The sequence below is a fragment of the Lepisosteus platostomus genome, chromosome 10 (genome assembly GCF_059453375.1).
Source record: "Lepisosteus platostomus isolate fLepPlt1 chromosome 10, fLepPlt1.hap1, whole genome shotgun sequence".
Taxonomy (NCBI): Eukaryota; Metazoa; Chordata; class Actinopteri; order Semionotiformes; family Lepisosteidae; genus Lepisosteus; species Lepisosteus platostomus.
Genome location: NC_142620.1, coordinates 54,099,949 through 54,112,689, shown reverse-complemented (window position 1 = coordinate 54,112,689; position 12,741 = coordinate 54,099,949). Strand labels below are relative to the sequence as shown.

The following is a 12,741-nucleotide window of genomic DNA, read 5'->3' as shown; positions in this document are numbered from 1 at the left end:
TACTTAGCTGTAAACATTCTCAAGAACTGCAAATGGCTTAAGTAGACACTATTTAATACTTTTTTAAACTGGTGTTTGACTAGTGATATATTCAGACAAAGCCCCAAAAAGGCTTTAAACTAAAAAACTTTTCTAGTTAATCAATACAAAGAAAGAAACTTCCTCACATACAGAGGTTTAGCGGAATGTATTCCATGAAGGAAAAGTATCAAGTGACATTATACTTTCTACAGATGAGGCGCATTTAGTACCAATTTCCAAAAAATATAAAAAGCAATTAGTAAATATAATGGAATATGTATTGCTCCTATTTTCATCTTATTTTTACTTTTGTGATTGCTAAGCATCATACGTGGGTGTACAACTCAACTGTCCTCAAGGTTGGTACAAATTACCATCAGTGTGAAATTACAGTGGAGCAGTGCACTGTGGACTGCATCCTAGTTTATTATTTATGAGCTTTGTGTAGATTACTAAAAAAGTAAAATTTTGAACAGAGTTCAAAGCAGAGCTCCTACCACTTTTCCATGAAAGAACCTTAATGAATCCAGCAATCAAGACCCAGCCAGTTCTTTTCACTTGAAGAAACATCTGGCTTCACTCCTTTAAAAACGTATGAGCTTTTTATTCCTTATGATGAAGGAAACTTGACTGATCTTGAACATGACAAGAGTTCTTGGCACAAGGAAATTGAAACAATAACCAATATAGTCACATTTTATTTTTTAAACTTTCTTTTTGTTTGTCCATTCAAAAAAAAACCTTCCTTCCTGGCCAGCAGACTGTTAGCATGATAACCATGAAAAGAGGTGCTTGTTTCACCTGTACCCAGTGAACGAATGGTCCCATCACTTGATGTAACAGGGTAATGTAGAGTACAATCAAGGAATGATATTTAGCAAGCAGTTACTGGACAAGTATAGCGTCAAGTCAGCCATACACTCTCAAAATCCAAAATGAGAGAAATGAAAGACAAAGCTAGGTTTCTTAGAACCAAAGACTGACACCTCACAAAATAAACACAAAGGCAGTAGATTCAATATCGGAGCACAATGCCCTCAAAAGGATATTCTTTGGGCTTTATTGACGAAGCTGACTGTAAAATAGATACCAGACAGTATTAACAGTCAGCTGTTTTTAAAGTTCATACTGGAGATGAAATTTTTTTCTAGATATCTAAATGGGATATATATTCCTTCCTAAAGAAATGACAACCTGTAGTTCAGATAATAACTGCACTACATATTAAAGACCAGCACCCAAACAAATTCTACCAAGTAACAAGCAGACAGGCCAGATCTAGGGGAATTCAAGTTCCTTCAGGCCAGAAGCTGTGTTACTGGATGTGGCTTGGGTTAGTGTCTGTAGAAATTACCAACAGTACAGCTAATGGTATATGATAGTCCTTCATAAACTAAGCTTTACTCACCTGTCGTTTGTGTTCTATAGAATATCCAGCCATTCCGGTTCTCTCACATGCAATGAAGCACACATCAGGAATGCTCTTTGCTCGAGATATTTATAGCTACAATAACCTTTGAAACAGTCTGTAAGCAGTTTATAATGGCTCTGTTCCCTTGCAATAATTCCCTGAACTCTGTTAACATAAGTTACAGCTGGTTTTGCAGAGGTGGCTGGGAGGTTGACACGACTGTTCAGAAATTGCCTGCAGATAAAAGAGCTGGGGGGGTCTAAACACCCAGCATGTCTACTGCTCCTGAAGATGGGAATGAAGTGAGCTCACCTTAGTGTCTAATTCCGGGACAACAGTAAGAAACTAGCCCATCCTTTTCACCAGAAAAGCTAGTGTGATAAGGGGGACATCTTTGTTCTTCAAGACAGAAACCTCTCCTTCCATGTACAGAAACAAGTATCAGTGCTGAAATCATCAGAGGTGTTCTGTGATGACCCAGTGACAACATGGAAAGAGCTCCAGCAAAAACAGTCCCCGCCCACTTGGTATCGAGTCGAATCTTTCCTGCATGGGTAACGCCAATGTCTCAAATCCCGCAGAAATGTCCTGGTTTCTCCCCGTTAACTGGTGCTTCTTGAGCAAGAAACAGGAAGCCCATTCTGGGTAACCATAACAGAGCATCCATTACACCCCCTCCTTGCACTGAGTGTTTCTGGAAGTTGTATCCAAACAAGTATCCCTAGTCAGTGGATGGACAGGTTTCTGTAAGCAATTTTCCTGAGCTGACCAATCTAACACCTGGCAAGCAGCCTTACACAGTGGATAAAAAAAACTGCTGGTAACCAAAAAGATTGCCTGGAACACAAACAAATGGGAAGCTTTTCTTATCGCAAGGCAAAGCAGGAGGGGTTTAGGGACAGGGGTCCTGACAAAGTCCCTTAACCTTTTAATTACTGTGAAATGAAAGAAAACTCAACAATCAATATTTTACTGTTTTTCTACCCGTTTTCACGCTGCCATCAAAAGCAGCTCACAGGAAAGTACCGCCTCACCATTCTGTTAATAATAATCAACTTTTGAAGGCAGAGAACGTGTGAATGGGCAGTCTGCATCTCATTGTAGACACTGGTGGTCTTCATCAGTGAAAGAAAAAAGCTAGAATAGCACACTGCAACGTCAATCACATCTTATCTCCTGTGCGAGGCGCGAGGTCTACCCTGGAGCAGCTGCTCAGATCAGGGTAAGACGGCACCACATCTAAGACAACGGCTTGAAACCTCCATCAAGAGCAACAAAGATGTATAGCCCACCATTCCCAGAATTAGGTTTTACAGCTGATGCTTTATTTTTGTTATGTAAGGCAGTTTGGTATTTTGCAGGGATCCCAGTTACACGTCTCTACCTCCTTCCTTTAAATCGAGAGCAGCTTAAAAAAAGACGAATCCTAATAAAATCAGACAGCCCTCCATGCAGAATTTTCATGATGTGTAAAACAGTGTAGTTTTAATATTTAGTAAAATCTCTCCATAGGAATTGATCCTTTATCTTGCCGTTCAATAATATAAATTTATAGATTCATATCCAATTTTTTTCCTTTCTTCCCACCTCCTGAGATGAGAGATCCTGGCTGGCTGTACCACAAACTGCTGGCAGCCAATCGCACAGCGAGCTGGTTTGCGATAACCGTGATCAGCAGTCTGTACTTTTTTATCACCACTTTAAATTAGAAACAATGGAAAAAATTCCTTGAATAGAACAGTACCATGAAAGGTGGGGGGCTGATTCTCAACTAGTCCTTATAGAAAAACCTCATTGGTCTTTTCAGCTCACCTCCCAAGTCTTTAATGCACGTTTATAAACATTTTACAAATTGTTCCAGCTTTGCACTCTATTTTTTCCCCTGCAGCTTCTCCAAATCCCTCTCCTCACAAGCGCTTTTTGTAAGACATCTTCTGGTGTCCCTCCATAGACGAGAATTGATTTTTTTCTCCTTTTTGTCTTTTAAATGATTAAAATTCATTTGGAATGACATTTTCCAGTCTTCGATGGAATTGCAGAAAAACTCATGCAAGGATGCGCACAGTCACAGTAATGGTGATAAAGACCTTTTTTTTTTTTAAGAGCAACAGAATGATGACAATAAAACTCGATATGCAACATATCTGTAAAAAGGGAGGGATCAGACTTCGTAGGGGGAGGACTGACTCCGCTTGGAAGCAGGGGAAACAGAGAAGGTGCTCAGAGTTTCTCCGAGGAAGGGATCCATATGTAGGGTCCGGACTGTTCCTCAATGATAAGTTTGATTTTGCTGTAGATTTCTTCTAGCGAGTCTCCCTGTACAATGGCTGTTGGCAAACAGAGGTAAAAATAGAACTCAGGTGACTCTATAAATAATTCATCTTCACTTTATCACACGGTACAGTGAGTGAGGAAATCATGTCGCAACTCTAAACCTGATTAATACTTCCCACTCCCACCTTCATGCGAGGGCATTCAAATGACCTCGATCAAAAGAGAAAACTGCAGCTCAACAAGAGCCGACTACTACACGGTTCAGGAAAAACACAAAAAAGAGATATGCAAAGAGGGGAAAATGGCGACAGCTTCCATCAGGACCTAGAAAGACATTTCTATTGCACTATTCCCATTAGGCAGGAACCTGTGCATGAAAAGGTCACTACAACCTTGACCGATTTAGAAAGTGTCATCTCGCTTTCAGCGCAAAAGCTAGCTGCTGTTCAATGAACGAACGACAAAAAGTTATTCATCTAAAACTAGTAAACTACATATACAGTTTATCCTATTATATAGTATTTTACGCATTGAGTGTGTGACAGTTTAACACTTGGCATCTTAATATGCAGGTCTAGGCTGAGACAGGAATGTGGTTTTCCAGTTCTGAGCTTTTGATTTAGCAAAGGCATCAGTATTTGGACTTGTGTAACCGTTTCCTAGGAAAGAGATCCTTACCTGTAAAGTACTCCCCAAACTCCTGTTCCAGCTTCATCGCCTTGTCAAAGACTTTATTGGCTTGTTCATATGTCTGCCTCTTATTCATTTCCCTATTGGACAAAGATTAATACAGCTTAGAGCACTGACAGTTTATTGGACAATTCACAATCAAACAGATTGTAATAGATGTATTAAATACATATCAATATTTGTTTTACTTAGTGTGGAAATGCAGGTTGAATCTTTCAACTCTACATCCTTAAGTGCTGTATGTATATTAAGTTTGTTCAACCGCATATTGGACTCTCACTTACATAAGGGCTTCAATTGATTTTGGCTTGATGAAAATGGCAATTGGATAAAGTTGTGCTTGCTGCAATCGCTTTATAGCATTCCCAGAGACATCCAGGATACAGTGCTTCCCCTGTGAAGAGAAACGCGGAGGTGAAGGGGTCACAGAGCAATTCAGCAGATGACACACTCCACTTAACTTTCTGTGTGGTCCTTCCAACATGTGGATTTTATCGCAATATTTTCTTTAACATTTACATCTCACAGAGTGAGCCTTTTTATTATTGGGGTTATTTCCCGACCGTTTTTTAGGAGTTTGAGTCTTCAGAGTAACTTACTTAACAGGCACTCTAAGCACAAGCCCTTACACAGCGCACGTCAGTCGTCTTGACAGACGCTGTAGTTTTCAAGTCACAGAGACCATCGCGAAATCCTTTCCGATCAACGTTCGGCAATGCTACTATTCATTAAACAAAGCATATTTCCCCCAGAAGCAGGCGGTCCCCAGCAGACCACGACTGATTAATGTTTATTTCCACTGTTTCGTGTACCAGTGCTGGTCAAGACACGTCCCCAAGGCCGACGGCCCCAGCCTACCCTCTCCGCGACGGCTCTCACGGACTGGATACTCGTGCCGTACAGGTTCTCGTTGAACTGCCCGGCCTCGATGAACTTGTTGTCCTGAATGTCCCTCTCCATTTGCTCCCTGGACATGACGAAGTGGTAGTCCTGCCCGTCCACCTCGTTCTCCCGCCGGGCTCGAGTGGTGTCTGGAACGAGACGGGGACTCAGGGCAGGAGGACGTGACGGCGGCCGCGGGTATTGGACAAACGGGGCTCTTTCGGCGGGACAGACATCCCCAAGCGTTACTTTTTAAAAGAAGAAAGAGGAACTGAGAGAAAAATAAAAAAGGAACAGCGTGGGTTGTACCCCAGCCGGCTTCCTAAAACCCTCCCCAGCCAGGAAGACCTGGCGTGTACTCACGGGGTACGCAGGATCCGAACTTGTGGGGGAACTCGGAGATCAGGTCGTCGTTTACTCTGTCCTTCATGGGTCCCAGGATTATCACAGGTCTGGTGTAGTGAACTACAGACACACAGCAGCCACCCATCAGCTTTCGTTTTCGCAAAATAATCTCCAAGCACATAGAGGCATTTCAAAAGAGATCCAGGATCCTAAGCTGGCTAGAGAATGTGCCTTCTTTATCTTACAAGAACCGGAAGGAGAGAGAAGAGGAAAACACCACTCACTTTCCTGTCGCATCACCGGCTCGTACGACAGGATTGCATCTTCCTGCCCCTCTGAAATGCGAGAGAAAATAACACCCCCGTCAGAGGATAACAACTCGGACCGCACATCAGTTACAAGCATCAGCTCCACTCCACTCACCCAAAACACCTTTAGAAGTTAAAGATAAGGCAGATCTTTTTCCATTTGCCTTAAATGTTAATAGTGAAAACCAGTGAAAGATTTGCCTTCAAGTCCACCGTTGCTCTGCAGAGTTCCTGCACAAACCTCCCACCTCACCCGCTGCCCAGAGTCAGCGCCACCAGGGATGTGGAATAAGCCTGGATTCTACACTACTGTGGATAATAAAAGTCTCCTTTTGCGACTGATTGTTTTCAAGGCATCACTGAGCCATACAGCAGTGTTCAAGGATAGCTACTTACTGGAGCTGCTCTCACTGTCGCTTGTGTTGGACGTCAAACATTCTAAGGGAGGGGAAAAAATTGAAATTAACGCTTTACGGAGCGACTAGATGGCACAGCTGATCCAAAATGTATTCCAGTCTAGGGAACATCTCTTTGTGCGGGAGATCCTTAATGACGAAGAGATGTAAATCCAAACCAAACCCCCCCCAAAACAACGAAAAAGAAACCCAAACAATGCTTCACCTAGAGTGAACATGCTGGGACAGGGGTACTGGTCCTGGAGGCCCACACGCCTGCTGGGTTTGGTTCCAGCCGAGCTCCCAGTTACACAACTGAACCCCTCGTCGACTTCTCTTCAACATGCTGGGGGCTGCCCTAGAACTACTGCATTCTATATGGGACAGAATTCCAAGCTTCCGGGTAGATAAAAACTTGCAAATGTTCCACACAAGCAATATTAGCTTATTAGCTTAATTAAGCCTTCAATTAAATAATTAAGCTCAGCGGGACTGAAAGCCAGCAGGTTTGTGGCCCTCCAGGACGAGAACTGGAAAGCCCGATGCTAGAGAACACCGGTGAAGGCAGGTGAAGTATTTCTTAATGCCAGTAACAGGAAGCTGTTTCCTCTGACTGCGCTCCTGTTGATCTTAGCCTCAGCTGTAGGAGGGCCTGTTTCAGAGCTAAGCAAAAGCCAAAGGAAACTTTTTTCCCCCCCTAAAAAGCAACCCACAGATCACCTGACGTGATCAGTATGACGTGGGAGATTTAAGGACGGATGGGAAGAACAGCTCTCATGACATGCGTCTTGGCATGTGGCCCTGACCGATGGCCCCAACGTCTGAGTGCAGAGGAGAGCTGCAGGAGAAACCCCACACTTACTCAGACTCTTTGATCCATAATAGTCATCGCTTAAGCCTGGGAAGTCCTGATTATCCAGACAACGAGAGCAGAGAAGGGGGCAGAGGAGGGAAACAAAAAGAAGAAAGCAGACAGAAAAAGAGGAGGTTAGTGAGAGCTGTGAGCTGAAGAAAGGCTGAAGGATGTGTGCAGAGCTCTCAGGAATGACAAACCCAGGCACTGTGCCCTGAACTGTACAGGCTTCTCAAGGCAACAGGCCAGTAAGGGAAGCCTGGCGCTCGAGTCAGACTGTACTGGAGGTGGCAGTGATCACTGGTGGCCACACGTATGGGATGACCTGCTCTCGAGTCACTGGACTCTTAATGGGCTTCAGGCCTGAAACAGGTGTAAGAGGCCCTTTTTCACATGATCCAAGCTGGCTCTCCGGTGCTCTGGCACCGGGAGAAACGACAATTTCAGATCAGCCACTTGGAACGTCGCCGGTGTTTATAACACGAATACTGGACTCCAATGTCGGCATACAGGGGAAGGTGCCCAAGAAAGGGTGGCAGGAGCAGGAGCTGGCACAGTGCCCGGGTGTTAGTCACTTCCCACCTTCTGCACATACACCCGACGTCAGCCCCAGAAGTGACCGACATCTGCTTTCACCCCAGTGCGTCGAGTGGTTTTTTTTTTTAGAGTCCAATTTTGTTGCACATGAGCACAACAAAAAACAGAAGGCTGGTTTCAATTCGCCTCCCGACACGAAAGCAGCCTGACATGTCGGCCACCTCTGGGCGTGAGCGTGAGGCGCCACTACACTACACGATGCAGCTCCCCAGGCGCCCTGCAGCTGCAGAGAGGAGGAAGTGTGAGAGTGCAGAGCAGCCCCTGCAGCCGCTACCACACTGGTACTTACGTTCGGGCTCCACATTCTCCTGCACAATATTCTCCTTGCTCTTGTAAAACGGGAACTTGCGCGAGAGGTTGAAGCTCTTTTTGCGCTTTACTTTGACCGACTGTGGAGAAAACACGCAGATGGAGGACGGGGGTGGGGTGGGGGATGGGATGGAACACAAGAGAACAGAATGGGTTTCAATGCAACGCACGAAAAGATTGTGTGCACACAAAAAAAACAATGGCAATGAAATAAATGCACATCGGGGGGTGGGGGGGAAAGGAAGTTCAAATGAATGAAACAAAACCATGATCAGCATGAAAGAGGTATACATGCAAACTCTCCATTTTACAACCCAAACACCGAACGTCTGTACACGAAACAATCGGAGCCAAGGCTGCACACTTCTATTCCCAAGGTCCGAGCGCTGGGCTGCATGAGGCGGGCTTTTTAAGCCAACGCGAAGAAGGATTTGAAAGTCAGAGAGGGCCTCAGACCCCTCTAAAGCGTGGCCTTCCCCTCTCTTTCCTGAGAGCTGGCACATAGCCCGGCTGTCTGGGAAAACAAAGGGACAGGCGCGAGGGCTTGAAGTGTGACCCCCCTCCCCCCCCCAGGCCGACACGAGATCCCGGAGCCTCCTCGTCCTCCTCGCCCCCCGGCACTCACCCTGTTCGACTCGATCATGCCGGTCCTGGCGTGGAACTTCACCGTCTTTAACCTCGCCCGCTCCTTCTTCTCAACCCTGACGCACCAAGGACAAGGCCGTGAGTCTCCGTGGGATGGCCAGAGCCCCCCCCACACACCCCGCGCAGAGGGACAGCACAGCCCTGCCCCTGACCGGTGCCCTCTCGGGACGGAGCCAGCCCTGCGGAGCTCGACTCCAGCCTCTGTCCTGAGCACAGGCCCGGCCCTGAACCTTCCCCCACAATCGCTTTTACTGGCTGACAGTACTGAAGAGCTGCACTGCTCTGCGCAGGAGACCTCAACGGAGGCAAAAACATGCACTAAAGTTCATTTGGGCTTAACTGGTCTAGATTAACTCAAATAAGCCATTAGAGGCTGGAAAAAACTAGGGACAAGGAGAGTAAATTACTGTGCTACATATAATAATATAACGCACTAAGTGTTAACCTCTAGCCCAAGCCTAATGCCAACAATTCCAGCCTCTGGTCAGCAGGAGGGAAATGGAGTTCTACTCTACCACAGCAGCACTGGGGGCGCAATGGCCAGGCCCCTCTCCGGGCGGCGTACCTCTTTTTGCCGGGGATAACCCCAATCTGCTCGCTCTCCCCGTGGGGTGTGACGAGCCGCGCCTGCCACCACTCATCGTCCGAGGCGTTGATGACGTGCAGGATGTCCCCGTAGGAGAAGCTCAGGCCCTGACTGGGCAGGCAGCTGTCACGGGTCCGGTCATAGTCAAACAGAGCCCTGCACGGGGAGAGGACAGAGGGACGTCAACCACGGGGGACACGAGAGAGAGGACAAAGGGACGTCAACCACGGAGGACACGAGAGACAGAGAGAGAACAGAGGGACATCAACCACGGGGGACACGAGAGACAGAGAGAGAACAGAGGGACATCAACCACGGGGGACACGAGAGACAGAGAGAGAACAGAGGGACGTCAACCACGGGGGACACGAGAGACAGAGAGAGAACAGAGGGACGTCAACCACAGAGGACATGAGAGAGGGGACAGAGGGACGTCAACCACGGGGGACACGAGAGACAGAGAGAGAACAGAGGGACATCAAACACGGGGGACACGAGAGAGAGGACAGAGGGACGTCAACCACAGGGGACACAAGAGAGGAAACTCGAGACAGAGAGCACCAGGTTAAACAGAGAAACTGAAGTACAGATTATGGAAAAGAGTTAAATTACAGTTGATATCCTCTGCCAAAATGCATTTTATTTCAGAGCACACTTGGCACACAGCACTGTTGACAATATGATAAGAACTCCTAACCCACAGCAATTCACGTATATTCAAGTTAAAAAGCTTCTGCCTTTTCCCCCCAAGTGTACAGCCTTCACATCACATCTGTTTATAATACTATGTAAAATGTGCTTAACAGAAGCCTGTACCTAATTTGAAAAACAAATACTCCGAGAGAAATGCACAGAGCTCTATAAAAAGGCACAAATGGAAATGTAAGGCAAGATAAATGAGGGAGCGCGAAGCTCCTTACTGAAGAGCTGAAAGTGACTCAGTGTGCGCAAGGGGAGGAGAGAGCAGGCAGAAGACACGCTCACCTCAGGGAAGAAGTGAACTAAAGCTGAATTCTTCAACGCCCTGGTGCTAGGGGATGTATACTGACCCTTTCTGCCACCTCTGACCTACACGCTCGGATGCTCCATGGACTTAAGAAGCCACCATGTCCTTCACTTTAACAAAAACCTTGCACAACGAACCCACGCACATTCGGAGATCAAATAAACCGCCACACAAGCCTTCAGGCCACCACATAGACATGTAGTTTCCCTCTGCTTGGTCTGTGTCCCTGCAGCTTCTGAGCACGCATCAACCCGTCCCCTGATTCGCACAGTTTTCTACAGGCAGGAAAGCCCTATTCACTGTGGGCTTCTCCAGGGCAAGGAGGCCCTGCTTAAAACCCAGAGCAGCGTCTGCTCCCCAACACCCATCCTAAAGCACAGCTGCCCCAGATTAGTCTCTCCCTCCTATTACAAGCTTTAGAATATGTGGTGCGTCTCTGGTTTTCCAAGACGTTACTGCTAATAAGACAGGACCTAGGTCTGCACGGGACAGACATCGCGCTTTCAGATACAGACACGTCCTGCTCTCCAGAGACCGTCAGACATCTGCTTCACATTGCAAGTCTGACCGCAGTCTCGAAGAAGCCGAGTTCCCTGGAATGACACACGTCTGCATCGCGTCACGACAGCCCCTCCGCGGGCGGAGAGCAGACCGGCTGACAAGCAGACACGATTCACCAGCCCGCACAGGCCGAGAGCCGCGGAGACCGAGACATGTCCGCTCTCAACAGCCAGTGCTCAAGAGGCACTCTGCACATCAAATAACTGTTTTGCTCGAGCAGTGCAGTACTCTAGGAACAGGGGTGGGAGCAAGCCCGGTTATTTAAGATGAGGTTTAAAGTAATGCCAACATTTAATTATTCTGCTTTTCCACTGCTCTTTCATGCCTCCTGATGGGGTTTTCTTCACATGCTGAAGCCCGACCAGACGCGTGTCAGAATGCCAGTCCTTCTGCCCTGGAAGTCTCCACTGCTGAGGGCAGGCAGCAGGCGCTGCCCCAGTCTGCACTGCCAGAAACAGGAGACGCTGAGGTGCTGCTTCACGCCCGTCACCCAGGGCGTTAATTACCGTAATCCCCAGACTCCTCAATAGCAGGTTCAAACACCCCAGCTCCTGAGCAAAAGTGAAAATAATAACACAGGGGTGAAGTCAGGGTGAACGCCAGTTTTTAACTTCGCATCCAGGGCGGGCCTGAGAGAGCCTGCTAAGCTGTTCGCTGTCCTTTGTCCTGGGGACTCCAGACGTGTCGCACAACTTCCAGTTTGATATCCAGCAGAAAGCCCACAGGACGTCAGTCATGGACATGTCAGGAACGAGAGCTCACTGCTCGGTGGGCTGCTACCTGCGGGCTGTATTGTATCCCTGCCGGCATCCTAAGGCCAGGTTATTTATTCCACTGGAGCAGGCTGTCCAGCTGATCTCCTCTCACCCACCCTGTCCTGGTGCAGCCCCCTGCAGGCCGGGGGCCCAGAGCGAGCGACAGCTTCAGGAACACGTATCGAAAGTAGATACAGCTAATCCAGAATGAGGCTCGGCAAAGGGGGGCCGGACCCTCTGCTCTGAGCGGCTGAAGTGATACAGCCCACCCCCTGGCAGAGCGCTGACCACATGGCTCGGAGAGGGAGGCGGCTGGACAGCTGGACACCTGCACAAGACAGCAGCTTCCTCCCGGCCACAGCAGCTGCCTTCTCATTAAACCCACACCCTGTCGCACATTAAACATGTGCACATTCATCTTAAGATTTATTTCATCCCGGAAACAAGCTCATTTCCAGCTGAGGACGCACGTAAGGGTTCAGGGGCCAGCAGAAGATGCTTTGGTTTTACTTAAAAACGGCGCCAAAGGTGATGAAGTAGGATTTGGGATGCCTCGTGTTCCACTGAAATAAAACAGACTGCACTGCGCATCAAGAGGTCAGTTTTATCCAGCGTCACACGCAGAGACGCCAGGAGGGGCCGAGAGAGTGAGATTGAGGAACAAGAACAGGAGAGCCACAGGACAACAGTGGGAACTACAGGAAGTGCATTTACACACAAGGCACATTTCACACTAAGAGTTGCGGGAGGAGGGAACAAGCGACCCAAGCCGCGGGGTCAGTACCTGACATAGAGGGAGCGCTTCTCGCTGGTGCGCAGGGAGCCCGACCCCGAGCTCATGCTGCTGTTCATCATCTGCTCCCGCAGGTCGTGGATCTTGGACTCGAAGCGGCTGTATTCTGCAAGGAGACAGAGAGACGTCCTGAAGTCACGACCTTCAACGCCGCATCGTGCAACGCCACCGACACCCCGGCGGCTCTCCCTTTCCGGCCGGCCCCTCGGCACACCTGCGCGTCTCCCCCGTAAAAGCCATCTTGCGCGCTGCGGTGCAAACCCAGTCTGACAGCCCCTCCTGCAGAGATACCCGCCCGCAGGGACAGGGG

General features: G+C 47.9%; 1 protein-coding gene across 18 annotated transcripts in view; it reads right to left on the bottom strand.

The window, feature by feature from the left end:
• Nucleotides 1-701: 701 nt before the first annotated feature.
• dlg3 (discs, large homolog 3 (Drosophila)) overlaps nt 702-12,741 on the bottom strand; it is an 81,672-nt gene continuing 69,632 nt past the window's right edge. For 9 of the 18 annotated variants that reach the window (XM_088597273.1, XM_088597274.1, XM_088597275.1 and 6 more), the window contains 11 exons: nt 12,423-12,537; nt 9,296-9,472; nt 8,711-8,786; nt 8,066-8,165; nt 6,328-6,369; nt 5,908-5,958; nt 5,642-5,743; nt 5,255-5,526; nt 4,681-4,790; nt 4,385-4,476; nt 702-3,759 (listed from right to left, as the gene is read on the bottom strand). In XM_088597273.1, coding sequence (XP_088453399.1) covers nt 3,653-3,759; nt 4,385-4,476; nt 4,681-4,790; nt 5,255-5,526; nt 5,642-5,743; nt 5,908-5,958; nt 6,328-6,369; nt 8,066-8,165; nt 8,711-8,786; nt 9,296-9,472; nt 12,423-12,537 — 1,244 coding nt within the window. In that variant the 3' untranslated portion in view covers nt 702-3,652. Of the gene's footprint in view, nt 3,760-4,384; nt 4,477-4,680; nt 4,791-5,254; nt 5,527-5,641; nt 5,744-5,907; nt 5,959-6,327; nt 6,370-7,188; nt 7,235-8,065; nt 8,166-8,710; nt 8,787-9,295; nt 9,473-12,422; nt 12,538-12,741 lie in introns of all 18 variants that reach the window. The other 9 variants (XM_088597280.1, XM_088597288.1, XM_088597281.1 and 6 more) reach the window with 5 other exon arrangements.